The sequence below is a fragment of the Marmota flaviventris genome, chromosome X (genome assembly GCF_047511675.1).
Source record: "Marmota flaviventris isolate mMarFla1 chromosome X, mMarFla1.hap1, whole genome shotgun sequence".
Taxonomy (NCBI): domain Eukaryota; kingdom Metazoa; phylum Chordata; class Mammalia; order Rodentia; family Sciuridae; genus Marmota; species Marmota flaviventris.
In genome coordinates this window covers 91,161,217-91,188,348 of record NC_092518.1, presented here as the reverse complement: position 1 = coordinate 91,188,348, position 27,132 = coordinate 91,161,217, and the positions used below count along the sequence as shown (strand labels likewise).

At 32.3% G+C, this 27,132-nt stretch overlaps 1 protein-coding gene across 2 annotated transcripts in view; it reads right to left on the bottom strand.

Annotated features, from left to right (window-relative positions):
* The window catches only part of Radx (RPA1 related single stranded DNA binding protein, X-linked), a 64,928-nt gene that overhangs the window by 9,290 nt on the left and 28,506 nt on the right, over positions 1–27,132 (bottom strand). For both annotated transcript variants that reach the window (XM_027932755.2, XM_027932771.2), the window contains 3 exons: positions 25,625–25,800; positions 18,221–18,294; positions 6,231–6,521 (listed from right to left, as the gene is read on the bottom strand). In XM_027932755.2, the coding sequence (XP_027788556.1) occupies positions 6,231–6,521; positions 18,221–18,294; positions 25,625–25,800 (541 nt within the window). The remainder of the gene's footprint in view (positions 1–6,230; positions 6,522–18,220; positions 18,295–25,624; positions 25,801–27,132) is intronic.

The window sequence follows — 27,132 nt, the reverse complement described above, 5'->3', positions numbered from 1 at the left end:
CACAATGTTGAGATTCACTGTGTTGTATTCATATATGCAGATAGGAAATTTATGTCAGGTTCATTCCACTGTCTTTCCTATTCTTGTCCCTCATTTCTTCCCTTCATTCAGCTTTTTCTAATTCAATGAACTTCTATTCTTCCCTCCCTTGTTGTCTGTTAGCATCCACATATCAAAGAGACCATTTCAACCTTTGTTTTTTTTTGGGGGGATTAGCTTATTTCACATAGCATGATAGTCTCTAGATCCATCCATTTACTTGCAATATCATAGTCACCCTTCTTTATGGCCTATTAATATTCCATTATGCATATACACCACATTTTCTTTATCTGTTCATCTGTTGTAGGGCACCTAGGTTGATTCCATATCTTAGATAATGTGAATTGAGCTGCTATAAATATTGATGTGGCTGTGTCACTGTAGTATGCTGATTTTAACTTTTTTTGGATATACCAAGAAGTGGGATAACTGGGTCAAATGGTGGTTCTATTTCTAGTTTTTTTTTTTTTGAGGGATTTCCATATTGCTTCAACTTGTAAATGTATTTTGAGCTGCTTTCTAAGTTATAAAATACTGTGAGTTTAGCTTTAACATTATCAGTAAAATTAAAATTATTTGATTGAAACTAGACTTGAGAGTGCAAATTCTAGTGATGTGCCTAGGATATTCTTATCCCAGATAACCACTTGGCTTGCTCTTTCTCCTCCTTCAGGTTTCTGGTGAAATGCCATGTTCTCACTGAGACCTTTGCTGAGTAATCTATTTAAAATGGAACCTTTCTCCACCACAGCATTCTTGTTTGTTCTGTCACCTATCACCATCTCACTCTACAGTAAGCTCTTTTAGGGCAGGGATTTTATTTGTTATGTTCACTAATTTAACTTTAGCACTTAGACCAGTATTAGGCACATAGTGGGCACTCAATATATACTTGTTAATTTGAATAAATAAATGTATATTTGTATATTTAATCTATAATTTTCCAACATCAGACTTTAAGACATTTTTGTATTAGCATTCAAATACAAATTCATCTATATACCCACTGCCTGAATGTCCTGTACAAACCTCAATAATAATGGCTATGATATATGAGAGTTGTTAATATTTTTCTAAAATTTTTATCAAGATTTTTGGAGCAAATTTGCTCACATGTTTTTTTTTCTTGTCTTTAAAATTTAAATGATGATGTAATATATGTGTGATAATTATGTATAATAATACTATGAAATATATAATGATATTATAATAATTTAACAGTACTAATTGTGACATCAAGAAAGTTTGTTATGCTATAGTTATACTGAAATACTAAGACTTTATTTAATCTTGATTTTTTTCCTCCTATTAAAGTAAGTTAGCCAAGCAGAGCAACATAATTCCTGCCTTCTTTGGTATTAGCCCGTTTTGTTCAGGACCAATTATTTGTATGTACCCCTGAAGTATATACCTCCTTATTTGTTGAAAGCCCTATTTATACAATTAGTTGAGTAGCACTGGTTCCCTCACTATTTATTCCCTCACCAAATAATTCTATTATTGGTATTTATATACCATGATTTCCAAAAGACAAATGGATGGCCCTTAAAGACTTATGAAAGGTTGGCTGGATTGTCTTCCTTCCTTCCTCTCTCCCTCTCTGTCTCCTTCCTTCCCTCCCTCCTCTCTCTTTTTATTTTTTTAACCTCTTCTTCCCTTCTTTTTTCTTTCTTTCTTTTTTTGTGCTGGATATTGAGCCCAAGGCCTTGTACTTACTAGCCACTATATCCTCAACCCCTGGATTATGTTTCTAATTGTCTATGCCAAATACAAATTGAAGAGAGGACTCTTAAGTTTTGATTGACTCATAATATTTCATTGGCAACTAAATCAGTGTTATTGGAGCAAATGTTATACTGTTAACATTTGTAAGTCCAATCAAGCTTTTAAGAGATATCTTTAAGGTAAGAAATAATTCTTAAAATTGGGAACGAATGACTAACAGATTCTAAATTTTGTACCTCTGAAAAAGCACTAAAGTCTTTTTAAAAAATCTTTATTTATTGGGGCTGGGGATGTGGCTCAAGCGGTAGCGCGCTCACCTGACATGTGTGCGCCCTGGGTTCGATCCTCAGCACCACATACAAACAAAGATGTTGTGTCTGCCAAAAACTAAAAAATAAATATTAAAATTCTCTCTCCCTCTCTCTCTAAAAAAAATAAATCTTTATTTATTTATTTATTTAATGTGGTGCTGAGGATTGAACCGAGGGCCTCATATGTACTAGGTGAGTGCTTTACCACTGAGCCACAATCCCAGCCCAAAAAGCACTAAAGTTTTAATTTGACACTTCATCTAGATATATTCTCCTTAAAGTATGTGATCATGAATGGTAAGCAATGGGCTAAAGTTTTAGTGATTACTGTCTATTGATTTGAGGAGATTGAGATAGCAAAACAAGAATTTTAAGACAAGAACCAGTGCTTCTGTGATACATTTGTGATATTGACAAAGTATCCAACTGCTTGTTGAGAGCCATTAAAACTATGGAGAGATTAACAGTTCTTTCAAAGTTTACAATAACAATTCACCCTTTACCAGTCAGAGCAATGGACCAAATTTGGGATCCAAATAACATTTCTGGTTTCAAGAATTTGGCACATCAAAATTGCTGGGTCCTCCAGAGATTAGCAAGATAATGAAGAGAACTAAGAAACCAGTAGGAAATAGTGTCAATATATGTTAGACAATCTCTGTGCTAGGAGTATGTCGAGTATACAGATCCGTAAGTCTAGATTGGTGATGGCAGTCTTAGCCAAGAACAGAGCCCTGGAAAAGGGGTCAGAAAATTATATGTCAAGAGCTATGTAATGTTTTGAACAACCAATAAAAAAAATAAAGTAGTATTCTGATTAAAAAAAATTAGAACCTGGGGGTCAAGTCTACTCTGTGCCTGGTTTTGTACACACCATGAGGTAAAGTTTGGCTTTTACATTCTTAACAGTTAAAAAAACAAAGGAACAATATTTTGTGATGGACAAAAATATGAAATTCAAAGTGCAGTGTGCATAGACTTTTATTTAAACACAGCCATGCACACATTCATTTATATATCATTGATAGCTGCTTTCTCATGAAAACAGCACAGCTAAGTTACTGCAACAGAAATTGTATAGCCTTCAAAGCCTCAAACCTGTTTGTCCTTTGTCCTTTACAGAAGTTTGTCCCCCTTGAACAGGATATACTTAAAGTCATCTTTTAGTTTTAGGATTCTATCTTTAAACAGTCCATTCATAAAGATTTAGTCCTTTTTCCTGTGTTCATTTTTTATTTCCACACTTGAAATACTTTCCTAAACTGACAAATTTACCACTCTTACATCTGATAATCAGCTCTCATTTTAACCAGTATAAGAGAATGTCTAAACTTCAAATACTAGTTAGAGAATAGTGGTTTTCTTTTTATTCTTTTTTTTAAGAGAGAGTGGGGGGGGAGAGAAAGAGAGAGAGAGAGAGAGAGAGAGAGAGATGAGAGAGAGAATTTTTTAATATTTATTTTTTAGTTTTCGGTGGTTGCAACATCTTTATTTTATTTGTATGTGGTGCTGAGGATCAAACCCAGCGCCTCGCGCATGCCAGGTGAGTGCGCTACTGCTTGAGCCACATCCTCAGCCCAGAGAATAGTGGTTTTCAACCTTTATTCTACTCCTGCATGCCTGATGATCAGATGCATCTTTGCTAGTGGCTTTCTCTCTGTGACAATGTCTGCCTCAAGAAGAGAAGAAGACTGAATAAGCTGCTTCTCTAGCATATCTAAGAATTCCAAGGAGTTCGGATAAGTTTGATAATGTACCTCCCTCACTAACATTATATGAGCATCATTAGATCCAGTACTACTTATCTTAGTTGCATATATTTTATATTAAGTTATGCCATTAGAAAGCAGAGTGCATGATTACATAATAATAAAGTGAAAATAAACACCATTATAGAAGTGCCTTATTATGATATGTGTAATGACTGTATAAGTTTTATGCAGGAATCAACTATCATTTAGGACATTTTTAAAAAAATATTTATTTCTCTTTTTTTTTTTTAGTTTTAGTTGGACACAATACCTTTATTTTACTTATTTATTTATTTTTATGTGGTGCTGAGGATCGAACCCAGGGTCTTGCACATGCTAGGTGAGTGTTCTACCAATGAGCCACCGTCCCAGCCCCATTTCCACACCTTGAAAGAGAAAGCTATAGTTGATGAAATCGACTCATTTGTTATTGTGTGCTATTTATATGATAATTTCATACAGTATATTCAGACTTGAATTTTGTTTGAAAGAAAAAAAAAGAATTCCTCTATTTGAATGTTTTCTCTGCAACAGAGGATGTTTAGAGACTTCAGGAATACTATTTTTCATCATGATCTGGCTTCAACCTAGCCAGATATTAAGACTAGAAATTATCCAACTTTGTTTAAGTTTTAACATTGAATACGTAATCAGAAGCAAAACAAACAAACAAAAAACTCTTTCCCCCTTCCTGCAAGAAAGCTCAGGGAAAATTACTGCTGAACAGTAGTAATTTAGTTATCTACAAGGACCTACTAACACCTTCCTTTTCTGCTTACTTTAAAATGTTCTGTAATGTTTTAGGCATAAATGGATTATTTTTCACTTTATTTTAACTCTGCAAACCATCCTTGGAAACAGGCAAGGAATATATATATATATATATATATATATATATATATATATATATATATAATGCTTCTAACATGAATTAGAGCTGGTAAGCAGAATAAACTTGTCTTCTATATTTGATTCTTGCTTCCAGCTGACTCATAGCCAAAGCTACAAAAAGTTTACAATTAGATGTAAGATAGCTGAGCTGTCTTAGTCAATCTGTTTTAATGGATTGGTACCATGTTAAGAGGAAGAAAATCATTCAATTTCTATGTTTTGAGATGAACTCACTGTTTCCATGGTTACTTTTCTTGATGTATGGGAAATCTTGTTACAGTTTTTGCTTCCCAGATATTAAACTAAGATTGATAAACCATCTGAAGAGATCAAGTAATATAGTCTAGTGAAGAATATTTGAACCTTAGATCTGTAGAAGTCAGTGGAAATTCATCCTTTTCATACATTATACATATATTTATCCACATGCATATACATCTTTATGTTTGAGGAGATAGGGAAGAAGGGATAGGGGAGAATAAAGGGGAACATTGTCTTGATAAAAATCAGGGCAGTTCGTTCCAGAACTACAGATGTAAAAATCCATTAACTTTATTTTTTCCAGGCATTAAATTAATGTGCTCATGATTCTTCCTCATTGCTTCCTTTTAAGGCAGCAAGATCTAGTGCTAAGATCTTCTTATGAAACACAAAATTCTTTCCTTGACTCCGAGAATTATTTTGGCAAAGGTTTTATTTTAGAATTATCTTTGTATATATTTTTCTTTTATTTAGAAAAAAACAAGTAAATCTAAATTTAAAATTTTCATTTTAAATGTTTTGAGTTCTATAGCTAGGTATCTCTTAGTTTTGAATAAGATGGGAAATCAGTTTATTTCCCCTTATGAGACAAAATTAGTTTTTTCAATAATTTCTTTCTGTTCAACCTGAGTTACTTGAGAATTTTGTTTCCCCCCCAGAGGCTAAATAGACCTATTTTTTAATATTTATTTTTTAGTTGTAGTTGGATACAATGCCTTTATTTTATTTATTTATTTTTATGTGGTGCTGAGAATTGAACCCAGGGCCTCGCACATGCTAGCCAAGTGCTCTACTGCTGAGCCACAACCCCAACCCCTAAATAGACCTATTTTCATAGAGGCTTACCTTGATTATTACTACTTCTCTTTAACTTACACTTTACCCTTCAACAGTTCATAAAGACTGAAGCAGAGTATATAGACAACAAAGCAGTGGCTAAGAAATAATAGAACCAGTCCTAGAAGTACAGTAGTCAGATAGTTAGGGGTGAAGAAAAGTTCCTTTAATTTCAATTCTTCTCTTCTCAAATACTTTCCAAGGATTTGTCAATGCTGAAAAGCCCAAAATTAGAGCTTCATTTATTGCAGAATTAGTGCTCTATTCCTTTATTTTTAGCCAAAGGGAAGCTCCTTGTGAGCTTAATTTTCATGAGCATGTGTGGAGGGGGCTTAATTTTTTTAAAGAGAAACAGTATCGATATTTAAACTATGTCATTAAAAATAACTGAAGAGAAGAACGGGTGACTTACCTAGGATGGTTACTTCGAAATGTCCAAGGCTTCGAGCACTCATAAAGTCATCAAGTTTTGGGGGTCTTCCTTCTGGTGGTACATATTTTGCAGGCTGAGAATTGTACTGCTGAGTAAGAAACTTTCTGTGTTCTAAAATAAATTTCCGTGGAATACTTTCAGGGTACACATGGCTGTAATGTAGGTGGTCTATTAAGCCAAAACTTTTCTCTCTCCACATTTGGCTCTCCCACCTATCGCTTATGGTTTTTCTGCCCTTGCCTAATGTACTAGCACTTGTACTTTCTTGACCTGTTGAAGACACAACGAAACAAATGCATCTGACTTATAAGCTAGTTAAAACAAGGCATTCACTATGAAAAAAGTATAGATTAATCAGGACTAGATGAGAAATTTGAAAATCAGTCACTTAAAACGCAAAATGAATATCCAAATGATAACTCTTATCAAAGCAAGGAAAGAACTAGATTCACTGATTCCAATAGATTAAAAGCAATATTTTTTCTGTATTGTCAAAGTTATCGATATTTGTAATTATCTTTTTTATTTTTTGGTACCAGGAATTAAACCCAGTTCCATTCAACCACTGAGCCACATCCCCAGCACTTTTTATATTTTACAGTAAGGGTCTTGATATGTTGTTTAGGGCCTTGATATGTTGCTGTGACTGGCTTTGAACTTGAGATCTTGCAGCCTCAGCCTCCTGAGCTGCTGTGATTACAGGCATGTACCACTACACCTGGCTATTATAATTAATTTCTTTATATTTTTTTCTGTATTTTCCAAGTGTTCTTAAATAAACATACATTCCTTTTATATTCAGTCACAAATTCAAGTGAAATCAAATTCATGAGAATGGCACCATTTAGAGGTCACTCATTATTGGTAGAATTTGAGCTTAAAATAAAATTTTGTTTATCTCTGTTAAAAGTGACCTGAACAAATATGATCTTTACTCTAGATACATCTCCTCTTAAGAAGGATCATTTATTATATATGACAATCCTTTTATATATAAATAACATAGAAAACAAAGAAGGAACTAAATTGAGATGAAAGAAATTAATTCTTGCTTGTTAAATTTTTATATTTTTGTGATATTGGAGATTGAACCTAGGGTGCTCTATTGGTGAGCTACATCTCCAGCCCTTTTAAAATTATTTTTCTAAGTGGCCCAGGCTGGACTAAAACTTGTGATTTTCCTGCCTCAGCCTCCTGAGTAGCTGGGATTATGGGCATATACCATCACATCTAGCTTCCTCTTCAATTCTTGAATGTTCTAAATCAATTTAACTCTTATGTACAACTTACCTAAAATGTTTAGTTTCAAAGGTAGAACATAATTTATCCCTTAAACATTATGACATTCATTCAACAAATAATAATAATAATAATTGTTTTGTACAAGGTATTGGACCTAGGGGTGCTTTATCATTGAGCCACATCCTCAGGTCTTTTTTTATATTTTATTTAGAGACAGATTCTCATTGATTTGCTTAGGGCCTCAATATGTTACTGAGGCTGGCTTTAAACTTGTGATCCTCCTGTCTCAGCCTCCCGAGCCACTGGGATTTATAGGTGTGTGCCACCTTGCATGGCCCAAAAAATAATTATTGAGTACCTATTATGGGTCAGACATGATGTTAAGAAATTTGTACAAAAGATATTCTAATTGAATAATATACCCTAGGAACTGAAGACATATGGTAAAATCAGAAAAATGGATGTGGAACAAGACTCTCTAGTTAGTTCTACTAGCTAAGGAAAGCCAACAGCAACTCCCTTTCAGAGTTTAACGAGCTTGCTCTGTTGCTTCCTTGTAGACTGCCTATGTCCTGGTACTGATTCTTACCCTAGTATTAAGAAACATTATTGAGACAGAAGATGGTTTTAACGGCAAGATTTCAGTACAGTTAACATACCACTTCTGCTTTTCAGATTTTATTGCATATTCCAAGACTACTTGCTTGGTTTCTTAAGCCTAGATGAAGACTTACCAAAATTGGAGTACAAAGTAAAATATTATATTGAGTTATAAGGAAAGATTAAGAAATTTGAACATATATTTCTTACCAAGAATCTAAAACACTGCAATATTACAAAAGAGTTTTTTAAACACAAAATTCAGTTGATGAACATACTTAATTGACTTCCAATAATAATGCTTGACAACAAACGGGAAAGCAATCCTACATGGAAAAGAAAGGAATAAAATTAAATCTAAAAGAAATACTCAAGAGTTAATAGGACGAAACAGAGGAGTGGGAAATAGTTTCATCTTTTGCATTTTCTAGAAATAAATCTCCCTTATTCAAACCAATAAAGGCACATAATTTGAATATCATTAAGTTGCTATTACAATGACTGAAACCATAAAGAACATCTCTCTCTTATTTGTTCTAGAATACAGCATGAAAAAGGTATGTGCTGGGGCTGGGGATGTAGCTTAGCAGTACAGTACTTTTTAACATGGCCAAAACCATGGGTTTGATCCCCAGCACTACTATAAAAAAAAGTTGAATGCTACAGTAGTTTTCAAAAAATTAAGTACTTACATTTACCTTCTGGGAAAAAAAGTCATTCTTGACCCTTCCAGAAATAACAATTTTTTTTATATTTTTTATTTGGATGTTAATACTGAGGACCATCAAGATATTAATGCTTATAGGAAAAATTCCTCTAAATCATATGTTTTATTATTTTTATTTTAGCATCATAATTACCTATCCCAATTATATATTCATAATTAATTAATATAAATGGGTCTGAAACCAGTACAGGAGACATTGGAAATGACTGGTTGTGAATAGCAGCATTTCAAAGGAATGTAGGAAAGAGACAAAATATATCTACTACAGCTCAGGTTTTTCTAAATGTAGGATGGAAAATTGTGAACTGGAATTCTTTTATTTTTAGCTTAAATGCTGTTAAAATTGTTGTATGGAACATGTTTTAAGCCTACTTTTACACAGGTAAATACAAATTAATCATGTAGCAAAATTATTTTTCTATATTTTATAATTACAATTACTACTTTATTATTTTAGTTACTCATTTAACTCTTATTTCTAGTGAGATCAGTTTTATGATTTAATGAGGAAATTTTTAAATAGGAGACTACATTTAAGTTGTAAAGTAATGAAGGATGCAGTACAAAATATATATACAGGCCTGGAGATTTTCTTCATAATATCTACTTTGAAAATTTCATTATGAGGATAATAGTAGACAAGGATGTATAGAAGCATGGGGGAAGGAGAGGAACTATTTTCCTTGTCTCTTTCCCCTTTACCTCCACTCACCCCAGGTGGCGCAAGATCTACAAGGCTAAAGAAGAACAGGGTATTCCAGTCAGTGATAAGGTCTATGTTTGGTGGTAATTATATAATAGACTTTTTAAAGGATTATAAAAGCCAGGGATTACCTGTAATCCTTTAATGTCTTGTGATGTTAGATGTACCGTTCTTATTAATTGTGAACTTTTCAAATGTATATCACATCTACTTATCTAAGTTACTAGATATAAAGGATAAGATATTAAACTTTATAGACTTCAAAATACCTGTCACAACAAACTATGCACACATTAACTACATATTCATAACATGAATGAATTTTGAATTTGCAGACGTAGAAAAAAAAACAAAGCTATCATGAAATATGTCTGGGAATATGTTGGTAACAAGGTTGACAAATATAGATCTATTCTTTTATTTTCTTTTTTTGAAATTCTAGGGATCAAACCCAAGAACTTGTACATGCGAGCCAAGTGCTCTACTGCTAAGCAATTTCCCCAGGCCACATATAGAGATTTAATTCATTCACTGAAATTTCAAGATATCTTCTAGTATATGAATATGCTATATTTTATGTATATATCCTCTGTTAATTAACATTTAGCTTTCAATTTTGCCTATTATAAAAAATGTTCTAATAAAAATCTTAGAACAGATCTGCCCATGTGGCCAAAATGTAGGGGGAATCCTGGGGCACAAAGTATATACAACATATTTTCAACCAATTAGGTATTGCCATATTGTTCTTAAAAGGTAGTTAATATTAGTGCATTAATCTAAGAAGGGGGGGGACATGACTCTATTTTTCTCTGATATACACAAATATTTGCTTATATTATAGAAACAAATAATGGAAAAAATGAATGATTCCATTAATTAAAAAGTCATCCATGGTGGGAGTGAAGGGATAAGATGTGGGGGACGAGGATAGAAAACAAAATTCTTTAAATATATATTCTTTTGCATATTTGACTTTGGAACCACGTAAATAATTAACCAAATTATAAAACAAAAGTACATACTTATTTAAGGAAAGCAATATCTAAACATTAAAATAAAAGAGGTGAACCTAAATGTCTATCCAGTAGATGGTAGAACCTTACAGAAAGGAAGAGTATGAGTGATTTTTAAGCTATAATAATTTGATTGTACATCTTTAGTGGGGTAGAATTTAAACGAATTGCAACAAAACAAACCTTAAAATAATTATTCTGAGGTTGTTTTTATATGTGTTGGGTTAATGGAAATAAGTTATTATCTGATATTCTATCATCCCTAGGGTTTTAAGAACCAGGATTCCTACAGTAGGAAAAAAAAAAGCATTTTTTTTTATTTCCTAAGTGGAAGTTATTTAGTTGTGAATTTGAATCTGAAATACAAATGTGGAATCATTACACATTTTGTCTTAATTGACCAACCAGCTAACAACCAATCAATCAGAGCAGCATATTTTCTAGTTCTGTCCACTGCAAAGGCTTAGAGACAATAACTAGGCTAGTATAAATGAGTACACATAATGCCCAATCTTTAGTCTCTTAAGTATGAGAGCTCTGTGGAGAAATGTCTGATTCCATGTCTGGGTAAAAAATAATCAAGATAAGCCTGGAAATATGATGTCAAACAAGATAGCAAACAAGCAAACAAAAAAAGAAAACCAACTATGGAACATTACTAAGGTCATATTAAAAGCACTCATAAGGGCTGTGATTGTAACTCAGTGGTAGAGTGCTTGCCTAGCATGTGTGAGGCACTGTGTTTGATCCTCAGCACCACATAGAAAAATAAAGAAATAAAATAAAGGTATTGTGTCCATCTATAACTAAAAAATATCTCCAAAAGCACTCAAGCAAAAATGAATGGTTTCCTAATTCACCAAAGATTGAATAATGTGAGCAACAATGAGGGTGGTAACTGCAATAGGAAATAAAAATTCAGTATGTTTAAATCCATGAGTTTATAATATTAAAAACACCAAAACAACAATGACAACTGGTCACCTTTGGAAGATGCTAGAGATCCAACTCATTACTTTGAAAACTGATAGAGTGAAGTATCAAGCATTTAGCTCATCTTTACAAATAGAACTAAATAATGGGTAACCAAATAATAGATGAATGGAAGTTTCTTCTTACAGAGCTTTTCAGCTAATAAATAAGGAATGATAGAATTAGGATATGAATATTTTGCAACACTTCATGAATTAACAGACCTAAACATTTATCATCAATGGTTGATAACATTATAAAGAAACAATCAAACCTTATGAGTCTAGCAAAATGGCAGAATAGGTATCTCAAAGTTTCTGACACTTAACAGAAATATTGAAAAGCAAGCAGAAAATATCAGTACTCACTGCCAGAAATCTGGAAAACAGTCAAAGGTTTAGAGCAACCAAGTGAACACTAAATCAGGAAAAAGGGAATTTAACAATAGTAAAAGTTTTGTGGCATTTTCCCCTGTCCTGATCACTGAATCCAGAGCCTTGACATTTTGGCATTTTTTATTTGCCCTTGCTCCATGATTTCCTGGCATGGCTGCAGTCTTGAAGAGGGTAACTCGGGTTCTCACTGATGGGACTCAAGAATTATTATGTAGTCATGTTCTAACCTGCCCAGGGTGTACCTGAAGTACTGACTGAAGACTCTGGTCTCTGTTTCACCTAACATGGAAATGATCCAGCTGAGAAAGCAGTGGATATGGCTTGAAAACATTGTAAATTGGACAAACAACCTGCGGATACCTGGGGCAGAAGATTATGGTTTAAACATAAAATCAACTGCCTAAGACCATGGAGGAAAAGCCAAACAGAAACTTTTGTTGGGAAATTGGTGCATTTAAAGCCATCCTGGGGAATTAAAAAATCCAAGGACAGGCCCAGTACAAGGTACACAGTCAGAAAAGACCTAAGATATTAAGGTATTAACTCAGGCTGCTCCTTAGGTCAGTGCAAGTCTAGCTAAGTTTGATAGAGGACCCAGGCACAGAACCAATCTGCAAAGACTGGGAGAGGTAGTATTTCATTTTAGTTTCTACTGTTCAAAGAACTCTCTGTCAGAACAATAGCTGAAAATAAGCTAAGAAACAGAGTTCTGTGGCCACACACAACAAGTAATAGTCTGCAAAAATTTGGGATAAGTTACTAGACAATGGGATGACTACAGCTTTTAATAATAACCTCCCCCAGCAAACCCTGAGAAAGGGAATCATCTTATTTCCATAGTTACCAAATTGTAATATTTGAATGTCCGGTTTTCAATGAGAAATGAAAGGCATACAAGGAATTAGGAAAGTAAAGTGCAAAGGAAAAACAACAACAACAAAAGCAGTCATAGAGGAAGCCCAGATACTGGACTTGTAAGACAAACACTTTAAAACAGGTATTTAAATATGTTCAAAGAGCTAAAAGAAAACAGACATAGTTCTAAAATAAACCAGAAAAAACAATGCATGAACAAATGTGAATATCAGTAAAGAAAAAAAAAAAACATAAAAGGAAGTGAATAAAAAGTCTGATATTAAAAAAAAATGAAAAACAAAAATTCATTTGAGGGTTTCAACAGTATTTTTGAGCAGGCAAAAGAAGAAACAGAAAACCTGAAGGTCAACTGGAATCATCTAATCTGAGAAGAAAGAAAAAAGAATGAAGAAGAATAAACAGAGCATAGGGGACTGGTGGGGCAACATCAAGCTGCCTGACATTCATACTGTAGGAGTTAAAATAGGAGAAGAGAAAGAGAAAGATGTAGAAAGTCATTATTTCTTCAAATAATGACTCAAAACTTCTCAAATTTCAAAAGAGATATGAATCAACACTTCCAGAAAACTCCAACTGGGATAAACTCAAGGAGACCTAAAATGATTCAGATTATAATGTAATTGTCAAAAGACAAAGAAACACGGAAACAGCAAAAGAGAAGCAATTTGTCAAGTGCAAGAGTCTTAATGTGTTTAACAGCAGATTTCTCATCAGTTACCAGAGGGCCAAAAGGCAATGAGATGATATTTTCAGAGTTGTGAAAAAAAGTCAAATAAGGATTCTATATGTAGCAAAACTTCCTTTCAAAAATGAGGAAGAAATTGAGATGTTTTAAGATGAACAGCAGCTGAGGGAATTTGTTACCATTCCACTTATCCTGCAAAAAGTGCTAAAGTTAGAGTGCTTCAGATTGAAATAAAGGATACTAGGCAGTAACCTGAAGTTAAATGATGAAATAAATATAAAATTAACATTTTCATATTTTAGTTTGTAACTCTACTTTTTATTTTCTATATGAAAACAAACGTATAAAACATAACTATAAATATATGTTATAGGGCATAGAATGTGTAGATACAATCTGTGCTGACAACAACATAAACTGTGCAGGGTAGGGAGAGCTATACAGGAGGAACACAGTCCTATGCTATTGGAATTAAGTTGCTATAAATTCAAACTACATTGTTATAAACTTAGAATGTTATAGTTAATCCTCAGAGCAACCACAAATGAAACAGTCTGCTCTCTCCCTCTCTTTGTAGGCTCTATAATAGTAGATTCATTCAACATTGGATTGAAAATATCTGAAAAACAATTGCATCTGTATTGAACATGTGCAGACTTTTCTCCTTGATATTGTTCTCTATATAATACTGCATAATAACTATTCACTTAGATATCATAAGTGATATACAAATGATTTAAAGTACATGGGAAGATGTGTGAAGGTTATATGCAAACACTACTTATTATATAAAATTTGAGCATCTGAAAATGTTGGTATCTGTCCTGGCCTCAATCCCTTGATCAGTCTATTTCCAGTTTCTGGAGTATAAATTCTTTCATGTGTTACATCTGATCACATTGCTTTAAAGTAGTACATTTCCTTGGGAAGTTTATAATTTTTTAACCATAATTAATTTTCTGTAGTTATTTTCCATGGAAGTTGCAAGCACCCAAGCTTATAAGAACTCCCTTCAAGGAAGTTTCACATTTAACCCTTGTCAATACCTTAAGATCATAATATCACTGATTCTGGACCAGCTATCAAAAGATAATTCCTTATCTCAATGTCCTCACCAGTTGAGTCATGTGAATTATGACCACACTTCCAGGCTGTATAGATCTGATATTCTAATTTATCACTGGTGACTTTCCCCTACCTAGTACTCAGGGAATATGGGAAGCTCTTCAATAATTCCCTACACTAAGAGGCATAATTTCTCTGGCTCCCATAACTTCCCAATTTTATATTGGTTCTTCTTCACATGAAGGAGGCCTGTGGTCTGGAATCTCTTTTTCCATGTATTGATTATACTTTAGCTCAGGAAAATTAAGGACTTCATTTAGTTCTGAAATGCCCATGAGCTGTTTTAGTTTTGGTTCCTATTCATTACTAGATTTAAATTATATTTGTGTTGCTTTTATGTTTTTTCATTCTTATTTTGGACTTGGTTATATATTTGTATTATAATGTTTTCTCCTTTGTTTTACATGTTTTTTTTTGGAGGGGGTAGCCAGATCCCAGATCCTTTTGTGGCTTTTTGATCTGCCAGAATTGGCTAGAAGTCAATCTTTTCTTTTATTTTCAATCCAACAGACTATTATTTAAGTTTCTTCTTTCTCTAGTCTAAAACTTAATAATTTATATTATTTTATTTCAGTTAGCACACAAATGGTAAATTTATAGGCTTTTTTTTCAGAAAAAGTATGGAACATGAGGGAAAAGATGAAATTAATTTACAATAATCACTGCCTATGAGATAAATAATATAAATACAAAATCTCAGCATAGAGCTTGGCACATGAATGTTCAATCAATGGCTGGTACTATTATTATATGAATTTGTAAAGTACCATGTTGTTTTCTGTAGGAAAAACTGAAGGGATAATTTAGAGATGTTAATGTAAAAGTTTTTATGAAGTGTGATCATCAGCTGACAAACAGAATTACAGGAATTTAGTCAATTTCTTGGACATGTAGAAACAAACAAACAAAAACCTAAAATCAATTATGGTTTTCTCCTTAATTTTTAGAATTTAGAATCCAGGTAAGATCCATTTTCTGAGAAACATTTTCTTTTTAAGTCTCAAGTTATGCTTAGTTAGGAAAAATAGCCTTTTCTCCATGAGTTCTGAGGTTATTTAATTTATTTATTTGCTAAAACCAACCAAAATGCTCATTGAAACATTATTTAGTGAACAGCCTGTCTAGAATATGACACATGAAATAAGAAAAAAATGTCATTAGCTAATGCATATAAATGTAACAGATAAGGCTAGTATAGATGGCTATTATTTAAGAAAAGAAAGACTAAAAATTTTTACAATAGAATCGTTCAAAATACCACAATTTCATATTATGTAACAAACACCTTTATTGAAATACTTTGGAAAAGTTCATTGAGAATTCAAATTTAATGAGAATATAGAATAAAATGACAGTGTTGCCTCTGTTTAGGTGGGAAATGAAAAAAAAAAAAAGAATAATACCAAAAAGAAGGATGGACATAAAATGCTAAAACATCTAAACCAGAGAGATGATCTGTTTCAAATAAGATCTTATACAGGGATCAACTCTCTGGACTAGATTTTTATAGTACTTTACCCTCATCTCACTTTTGTTGTTGATCTTAATTTTTTATATCACAGTAAATCCCACTTTCATGTGTAATTATAAGGTACTAATTAAAAAAAATAAATAAATGGGAGACCAGAAGAGTAAAGGAAGGGGATCAGAGGAAAGAAGGAGGGAAGAGAAAGAAAAAGTACTGGGAAATGAAATGGAGCAAATTGTGATATATATGCATATTGAATAATCACAGTGAGCCCACCACTATGTAAAATTATAATGCACTAATAAAATATAATAAAAATAAAATAAATCCAAAGTCAATAGCAAAGAAAGGAAGTAAAACTTTTAAAATTCATTTATGTTTATTCTCAATTAAAAATTAAACTTCACAATTAGTTATTCTTTGGTTAACTAAAAGAAGTATACTTGCAGGGCTATACTACCACCAAAGAAACCAATATTTGTTTGTATTTACTTTCACTTTTAAAAACATCACTACTATTAACCAATTTACTATGTCAAATAATTTGTACCTGATATAGATATTTGATAGTAGGAAAATTTTTAAAAGGAATATGGACTAAAAAGACAAATAAGAGTCACTTTTAAAATGAAAAAGTATATTGCACATGTAGAAAAACTGCTTTCATTTTGTATTGACACTGGTTATAGTCTAAGAGTGTACAAGAGCACCTCCAAATGGACAATAAGATACATGTTGCTAAATATAAATGGATTTCTTTTGTTAACAAGGAAAATATTTTACAGGCTTTTTGATGAATTCTAACTTATAATAAATGCCCCAATACTGGAGAACATTAACCAACATTGTTGGGCAATATTCAAATAACATAACATTTATTTTCCTACCAAAGTCAATGGCACTAGACAGAATCATGTGCCAAAATTGCCAACTTAAGGAATTTTTTACTTTCAGAAAGTTGCTATTTCTTGGAATGACACTCACTTAGGCATATAGTATACTATGCATATAGGTAGATTTATTAATATTTATTTTACTTGCAAGATCAACTCACAGAAATGGATAGGACCATGAATCCACACCAAAAATATGATGGTCATAGTCACAAGCAAGACTGATAAGATTTTGACTACTTCTTTCCTGTGTACCACACATGTGCTGCTTCTTGAGGGGGATTAGCCTAACTTTCAACTCTGCTTTGTCAATATTTTCTACTTTCTACTAGAGGTTAATGGAGTCCCTCTCAAATAGCATTTCTGTTTAAGGTCATGTTTTTTTCATATTTTATCATTTTAATACATGGTGGCTGTTCATATAGCCTAACTACTTGTTTTTAAAAATATTTTAAGAATTTAATTCACATATTGTTATACAAATTTATGGGGTACAGTGGAGTGTTTTAATAAGTAATAATCAAGTCAAGGTAACTGGCATATCTACCACCTCAAACATTTATCATTTGTGTTGAGTCATTAAAAATCTCTACTAGTTATTTTAAAATATACAATTAAATGTAAACCATACTTACATCACTGTTCCATGGACTATTAGAAGTTATTCCTCTTATCCTGTTGCAGGACTTTTGCACAGAGACACAGGACACCAGGGCATTGGGCAGGAAGCAATGTTTATCTGTGCCTACACAGACTCAGAGCATTCTTATTCAAAGGCTGAGCATTTAGTGTAAGGAGGCCTAGCTTTATATATTTTTGTTAGTTTCCTTTTATATACTAGTTCTTTGTTTCCCATATAAGGTAATGCACATCCTAGTTGGACATTTTATTTCTATACTATAGAGTACCAAAAATGTTACAACTGAGTTGTGGAAGGCTCACATTGATACTGATGGTACCATGTTATCTTTCCTTTGTTCTGAGAAAATCTCTACCACATTTCTACTGCACCCCCTGTACCTGTTAGCCATTTTGTTTTTCACTCCTCTTTCCCAGCCTGTAGTAACTACTATTATAATTACTTTAAATTTTGGGATGACACAAAATTTATCAGTATTTTTGACAATGATCTAAGCTAAGATAAACCACTTATATTTTCCTAGTAGCAAGTATGACACAACAAGGCAGAATCAAATCAAACAGTAAGATACATATAATTGTTCCATATAGGTTTCATAAATAATAAAAATAAATAATAACAACATACTTTGGAAGAAGCTTGACGTGCCAGGCTTATTTCCTTTTGTTTGTGCCAAAACCTCTGGCTGAGGTACAGCAACTCTACAAAGAATCAAAATAAAATAAATAATAGTTTAAAAAAGTGACACTAATGGGAACAAAAAATCCTAGCTGGTTCTATTCAAAATTTATTTCAATTCAATAAATGTAGAAAATATGCAGGCTGTTTCTTAAAGTAATGTATTAAATATGAATGTGGATATAATTATGAAAATATCCATACATAATATCATTTAAAAACTGAAATAAATTTAAATTTTCTTCTAAGGAGTATTCCATTTGAGGAAGAATTTGACTTTATTAAATTTCAAATAAAGATGGAAATATTTTCATTCTCATGTTTGCTTTGTTCAACAATTCTGAAAAACAACCTTGCCTGTTTCTGCAACTTTGTTTCATTGTGTTTTTAAAGACCCATGGTCCTTCAAACTTTTGTGCTTTTCTTTCCATATGGAAAAATCCTATACCCCTTTTGTCTTGTTAACTCCTATTTATCCTTCAATATTTAGCTCAGGCTTTAAGATGCCACCTCTGATCTCTAGTCATGGCTAACTGCACCTTGTACATGCTGTTACAGTACAATGAATAGACTTCTAACATAGCATGCATTACACTGTATTGAAATTATAGGTTTATAAATCTGTACCTTACATAAGATCAAGCTTTCTACAACAGTATAGACTTTATTTTGTTTTTGTATCTACCTCAATAACTATTCATTGAACTGAAATGAGTGAATGAAAGGGGAATCATCTTATTTTGAAGCTAAGGAGAATCATGCTTTTCTAAGGAAAATTTTACCTTATGAGCTTTTTTGCAATATTGCTGAGATTTTTCCAATTGTTGCATTTCCAAAATTAAGAGCATAAAGTGAAACAGAAATATCATATTGTAAAATACCACATCACATTGCTCAACTTAAATAATCAACAGATTTATCTCCTCTAATAGTATTATTAATTCTGCTAGTCAGTTATTGATGAACCAAAAAGAAGTAGTGTTAATGAAGGAAGAAAGAATCATTTAACTATAAAAGTCTGCAAGTAAAAATATATTTTACAGTTGAGTTTTAAAATTTTTTCAGCTGTATGTAAAAAATAAATAAATAAAAAATATTTTTTTTCAGCTAATGAAAACATGGTTATTTCTAGAAATTGGTAAACAAAAAACATAAACCCTAAGAGAAGTCTAAATAATTAAAAATAAATTATTAAATTGCACATATTTTGAGATCCTTAAGCATAATGTACATATTTCTTTAAAAGGGTGATTATAACATGATTTTATTTCATCTGAAATAAATGAGGATAAAAAGTTTTCAAATTCTAATGTTGCCATTATATGGAATTTTAAAGAAGTGGTTGAAGAGAGTCTCACTGGAATATATAATCATTCATCCCAAGAATTTGGTGAACGGTTAAATGTGAGAAGCGGTATCTGTGTACATCAACCGAAGAAACTGGAAAAAAGATGAAAACAAGAATAAAAGGATAACTGAGTATAAAAAGGGTAAACAGGGCTAAAAGAAGAGAAGATAAAGATATATATGGTGCATAGTGGCAGAATATTATAAAAATTATGTCAGGGGCTCTAAATTACACTATAATCTTGCCTTTATTATCAATTTATTGACTTCAGATAAGAAATTTAGATCCTATAGTACGCCATTTCCTCATCCTATTTAACAGGATTATAGTTAGTATTCTTGTAAACTTATAAATGATCTTTAATGCAATGAAATTAAAGGTATTTAATATATTAAATATAATAGATATATTATCTAATCTGTACAATTGAGATAATTATCTTGCTTCTCCCTCACAGGGAAGTTGAGGATCAAATGAGGTAATGTAACTGATCTTGCGTTGTATATTGAAATGCTCTATATAATGAACTGAAGGAATGTTTTCAGTATCTTCTTCCTAAAAAAAAAAAAAGCAGAAGACATTTCACATGTCTTTTTTTGTTAAGTTGCTAATATAAGCAAATTAGAAAGTTTATAATGATCAAAAATGTTATAATCCTTGTTTTTTTTTCAGTGCTGGTGACTGAACCCAGGACTGCATGCATGCTAAAAAAGCACTTTACCACTGTGCTACATCCACAGCCCAGTCAGTAATACTTAATTCAAATTAGCAAATGACTTCCAGGCAACAACCATTAAAAAAAATCTTTCCTACAGTGTTTTTTTTTTTCCTTAGGAGATGCTGAAAATGATTTTTAAGAGTTCACCTAACCTTGGTATGGTTCACTTTCTCTGTTTATAGAGTAAATATATTAAATAGAATTAAACAAAGAGGTTTCAATGACCCACTTACTATAATTTATTGGATTTTTACTGTATTTTAAAATCTAACATAGAACACTCAGTAGCCCTTAAGTTGACTATCTATCATTAGAATTAAATTGTTGGTGGATATAAGCTCCTAAATACTGTTATAGTACCAATAGTTAATCTACATATTAGAGTTAACAGGTCATGATTTCAAATGGTCTGATTAATACATTCAAGAAAACAGGAAAAGATGGACAAAACAGATACAGAATCTCAACAGTAAATATTTAGAAAAAGAAGCAAGTGGGCTTCTTAGAACTGAAAATCAGAATAGCTGAACTTAAGAACTGTGGTTATAGAACCATGGTAAAGGCTATATTTCGTGTTTTTTTCTTGCACAGTTTCAAACATGTTTGGAATTTCTAAGTGACAGGAGTACCTTTTTATGCTAATGAGTTGACTCTAGTGTGTCCCTGGATAGTTTCAGGATTGGGGCTTGTCTCCAGAAAGACCAAGCAAGTAATCTGTGAGTTGGAGCACAGAGCTAGCTCAGACCTCCTGGGAAGGGAGGATAGATGGATATTTACTTCACTCACATAGTCAATGAATCAATTTATCATGCCTAGATAATTAAATACGAACAACACAAAACAAAAATCTGGGTAACAAGGCTTGATGGAGCTCTATGGTCTGTGAACACATTGATATGCCAGTATTACATAAAGAAAGGGCACAGAAGCTCTACATTCCTTCACAGTCTGTGTCCTATGTGTTTTAAAATTTGGCTATTCCTGATCAGTCTTTATTAATAAAACAGTGATTGTTAAGTTCAGTGATTTCCTAAGTTCTGTGAATTGTCCTAGTACATTATCAAATCTCCGAGGTCTGAGGAACCCTTGAACTTATATGAACAATTTTATAACAACAAGTACTACAATTTAGATGTGAACATTAAATTCTTTTGAAAAACAAAACTGCCAAAGAAATAGAAAATATGAATATTCCAAAAATCTACTAAAGGAATTGAATTTCTTTCCCCAGTGAAAACCTCAGACCCTAATGGCTTAACTAGAGCCCATGTAAACATTTGAGGAAGAAATAACACCAATATTACACATTATCTTCCAGAGAATAATTATTCTTCCTATTATTTTTAATGTGGCCAGCATAAACTTGATGTATAGCCCTGACAAAAATATCATGAGTAAAATATTTATAGACATTTTTATTATAAACGTGGGGACTAAAAATGCTAACCAAACTACTGAAATCAAGTCCACTGATATATAACAAAGGCAATATATCATAAGCAAGTAAAATTATAAAAATGTATAAATGATTTAATATTCAAGAAATTAATGAGTGTAATTAACTATGTGACAAGAATAAATGGTAAAAATTAATAGATAAATAGAATCAGAGTAAATATTTGGTAAAATTCATCTTAGATTTATAAGAAAATTTTAGCTTCTAGGATTGAAAGGGAATTTACTTTATCTTTTAAATTTATTCACCAAATTCCTACATGGTGAAATCTTGAGAAATTTGAGTTCAGAAATAAGACAAAGATGCTCTTTATCTTTGATCAATTATGTTCAATGTTGTACTAGAGGTTGTAAACAGTACAATAATGCAAGAAAAGGAAATAAAAGGCAAAATTATTAGAAAGGAAGACATTTGCTGATTACATGAAAATAAAAAAAATCAGAGAAAATCCGCAATAATCCTAAAAACTTTTAGAAATAATAAGTCAATCTATCAAGGTTGCTACTTGATATTTGGCACAACTACTATAAAAGACTAGAGGTTGAAAAATCTTAAAATCTAAAATGATTCTGTAATCTGCTTTATAATTATCTTTGTATTCCTGACACTTCAAAGAAACCAAAACTGTTGATCATCTACAATTTATAATAGTTGCACTTTACATAGGTAAGACCCATGCTTGAAAAATTGGTAAAACATGTAAGCTATAATATATTAAATTAAAATAAAATTCAAAATAATATAAACATATATATATATATATATATATATTAATTTTTTATTGTGGGTTGTTCAAAACATTACAAATTTCTTGACATATCATATTCCACACTTTGATTCAAGTGGAAACATATATATTTTTAAAAGTAGTACCTGCTTAAACTCTTTCAAATTAGTCCATGCTGAGCATGGCCATATAAGATGGCACCTGCTATAAGTTAAATTGTGTTCATTCCCTCCAATTCATATGTTGAATTCCTAACCACTAATATCCCATATGTGATTTTATTTGGATATAGGGTTACTGCAAATGTAACTTAGTTGATTTAAGACGAGAACATACTGAAGTAGGTGGATGCCTAATTCTGTATGACTGATGTCCTTATAGAAAGTAGAAATTTGGATACAGACAAGCATACATGGAAAAGTCCATGTGGAGACAGAAATGATGCTTCTGTAAGCCAAAAGAAAGCAACAAAAGTTGCCAGAAAATCACCTGAACAGATTATTTCTCACAATCCTCAGTAGAAACCAACACTACTCAAAACCTGACCTATGGCATTTAGCCTCCCAAACTGTAAGATAATACATTTCTGCCATTTAAGTCATCCAGTCTATTGTATTCTATTTTAGCAACCCTACCAAATGAATACATATTTTAGTACTGATAAGTGTAATTGCTGTTGTAACGAATACCTAAAAATGTGACGGTAGCTTTAAATTAGATTTCAAGTGAAAGCTGAAAGAACTTTGAAGGGCATATAGAAAAGGCCTAGACTGCCTTAAGGAGACATTCTTAGAAATATGAACTTTAAAGGAGGACTTTGCAAGGACTCAGAAAGAACTGCAGAGAGAAAGCTCCTGTCATCTTAGACAATACATATCTCATCACAAACAGAATGCAGTTAGAAATATGAATGCAAACTGTGCTTTTGGTGATGTTTCAGAGAGAAATAAGGAAAGTATTATTATAAAGGTGAGCCTTATACTGTGTGGCAAAGGACTGAATCAAATCTCATTTGGTTTAGATGGAATGTTGAACTTGTAAGTGATAAACCTATATATTTAGCTGAGGAGATTTTTTTAAAGCAATGTGTTGACGTTATGGCCTTGTTTTTCCTTACTGTACATTAAAATATAAGAAGAGAAAAATCAGTTGAAAGGGAAATTGCCAAGCAAAAAGAATCCAGAATATGAAGATCTACAAAATCATCTACAAAATCATCAGACTATCAATATTGAAAACAACGAGAAAGCTTGCTCTGTAGACATCACTACAGGTGCATACAGAGAAACATTTGTTCAAGAGATTAGGCTTGTTACTTATGGATCCAATCATCCATCAAAGCAGAAAGGGCTGACAGACTACACTGAAAGGATCATATATGAAACGAGATGGAAAAAAATGCTGTCAGACTTCTGGGATTCTATAGGCAGAAAATGAGCTTAGAGAGATATCTAGCTGCAAATAAGTGTTATTCTCCAAGAAAAGGGGAGAATGACCCTGAGGGTAGGGCTAACTCCTAGGTTCCAGAGAACAGGGCTAACTTTCCATTTCCATAGGGTGAAATCATAACCTTAATTCTAGACCAGGGGAACACCATGCAGTGCTGAGGGAGTGGGGCTATCTTGGTGGGCATAAAGAACATAGCATCCAGCTAGAGAGGATAATTCTGAAATCATAAAAATATAATGGAATTTTCTCTGCTAAATTTTGGAGTTGCTTGTGAACCATAATCCCTTTTGTCCTTCGAAATTCTCATTTCAGAATGGAAATATCTATCCTATGCCTGTGCTATCATTACATTTTGGACAGATAACTTGTCCATTTTCCCAGGTTTACACATGGAGAATTTTGCCCTAGGATATAAATCACCCTGAGTCTCAACTATATGTGATTTAGATTTTTATACATATAAAAGTTATATATATGTAGCATAATATGTACACATATATGTAATGATAAATGGCATATGTTTATGTGTATATATTACATATATTATGCATATATATTAAATGTCATATATAATATATATGCATAATATATTTAATATGTAGTATCCAGAATATATAAAGAACTGAAAAAACTTAACACCAAAAAACAATTCAATCAATAAATGGGCAAAAGAACTAAACAGATATTTCTCAATATCTGTTTATTAATATTATATGTAATATTATATATTACATATAATATATATAATCACACACATATATATTTCATAAATTAATTCATTTTTCCAGTGCTGGGGACTGAATCCAGGACTTTGCACATGCCAGGAAAACACTCTATCACTGAGCTAGATCCCAAGGCCTTTTTGTTTTATTCTGAGATATTTGTCTAAAACTTGTCTGGGCTAGACTTATACTTGTGATTCTCTTGTCTCGGCCTTCTGAATAGCTATGATTACAGGCATGAAACACTGAGCTCAGATTAGATAATATTTAGGTAAGATTCTGGACCAAAATTGATCTTGGTATGAGTTAAAAATTTGGACGATGTTATGATTGAGTGAATATATTTTGCATGTGAGAAGGACATGAATTTTGGGGAACCAGCAGAAAGATTGTTAAGGATGGAATTGTGTCCCCCCACCACCAAATTTGTATGATGAACTCTTAATCCTCAGTACCTGAAAACATGACCTTATTTGGGAGTACGATTATTAAAGATGTGACTGGTTAAGTTAAGATGGGCTCATACTGGAGGAGGGTGTGCTCCTAATCCAGCATGTCTCGTGTCCTGATAAAAAGGTGAAATTGAACAGACATGTACACAGGGAGAACATCATGTGACGATGAAGGTAGAGACTGATGTGATATTTATACAAATTAAACAATTCCAAAGATTACCATCAAACCAGCAGAAGCTTGGAGGAAAGCATAAAATAGATTCTTAACCCTGTCAACACTTTGATCTTGATCTTGGATTCTAGCCACCAGAACAGTGACACAAAGGATTTCTATGTTTAAGCCACTTAGTTGCAGTATTTTTGTTATGAAAGTTCTTGTAAATTAATATGACTTTTATCACAATTGCTTACTTTACAGAATATGTGTAAACAAAAAATTATTTGCTTTACATATACATGCTTCATACAAGTGACTTACGGTTTAGCATATGGGCCCTGAAGAATTCTTCTTTTCTTGCTGGGACTCAAACTTGCAGATGTACTTTGAAAACACTGAGGACTCATAGGCCTGTCATCTTGATGCCATTTACCATCTCTTTCCTGCCTATGACTTTCATCTCTAGCTGCTTGAGATGTTGAGGGTTGGTTATCATTCTAAAACCAACAATTTAGAGAAAACATTTTAAAAATAATTCACAAAACTATTAATCTTTTAGAAGAATTCAAATTATTTTTGTTTGCTGATGACACGATTCTATATTTAGAAGACCCATAAAACTTAAACAGAAGACTTCCAGACTGACAAATGAATTCAGCAAAGTAACAGGATACAAAATAAAATACTTGGGAATCAATCTAACAAAAGAGTTAAGAACTGCTACAATGAAAACTATATGACACTAAAGAAGGAAACTGAATCAGACCTTAGAAGATAGAAAAACCTCCCATGATTTTGGATAGGCAGAATTAATATTGTTAAAATGGCCATACTACCAAAAGCAACATATAGATTCAATATAATTTCCATCAAAATACCAAAGTTATTCTTCACAGAACTAGAAAAACCAGTCCTTAAATTCATTCGGAAGAATAAAAGAACCAGAATAGTCAAAGCAATCCTGACCAAGTGATACAGGAAGCATCACAATACTTGATCTCAAATTATACTACAGAGCTATAGTAACAAAAATAGCATGGCACTGGCATCAAAATATATATGAAGACCACTGGAATAGAATAAAAGACACAGAGGCAAATGCACATGATAATTCATCTGATCCTTCACAAAGGTGGCAAAAACATGCATTCGAGAAAAGACAGCCTTTTTAACCAAAGGTGCGTGCTAGAAAAACTGGATATCTACATGTAGATGGATGAAACTAGATCTATACCTGTCATCCTGCATTAAAGTCAAATTAAAGTGTATCAAAGACTTAGGAATTAAACTAGAAATCTTACAAATGCTAGAAGAAAACACAGGGTCAACACTCTTATCATATTGGTGAAGGCACTGCCTTCATTAACAAGACTGAAAGCTCAAGACATAAAACCAAGAATCAATAAGTGGGATGCCATCAGATTAAAATGTTATTGCACAGTAAAGGAAATAATTAAGAATGCAAAGATAGAGCCTACAGAATAGCAGAAAATCTTTGCCAGATTCTTCTCCAACAAGGTATTAATATCCAGAATATATAAAGAACTGAAAAAAACTTAACACCAAAAAACTATTCAATCAATAAATGGGCAAAAGAACTAAACAGATATTTCTCAAAAGAAGAAACATAAAAATCCAACAAATATATGAAAAAATAAGTTCAATACCTCTAGCAATTAAGTGAATGCAAATAAAAACTACACTGAGATTTCATCTCACTCCAGTCTGAATGGCAAGTATTAAGAATAAAAATAATGAAAAATTCTGACAAGAATGTGGGGGGAAATGTATATTTTTATACATTGTTGGTAGGACTAAAAATTAGTACA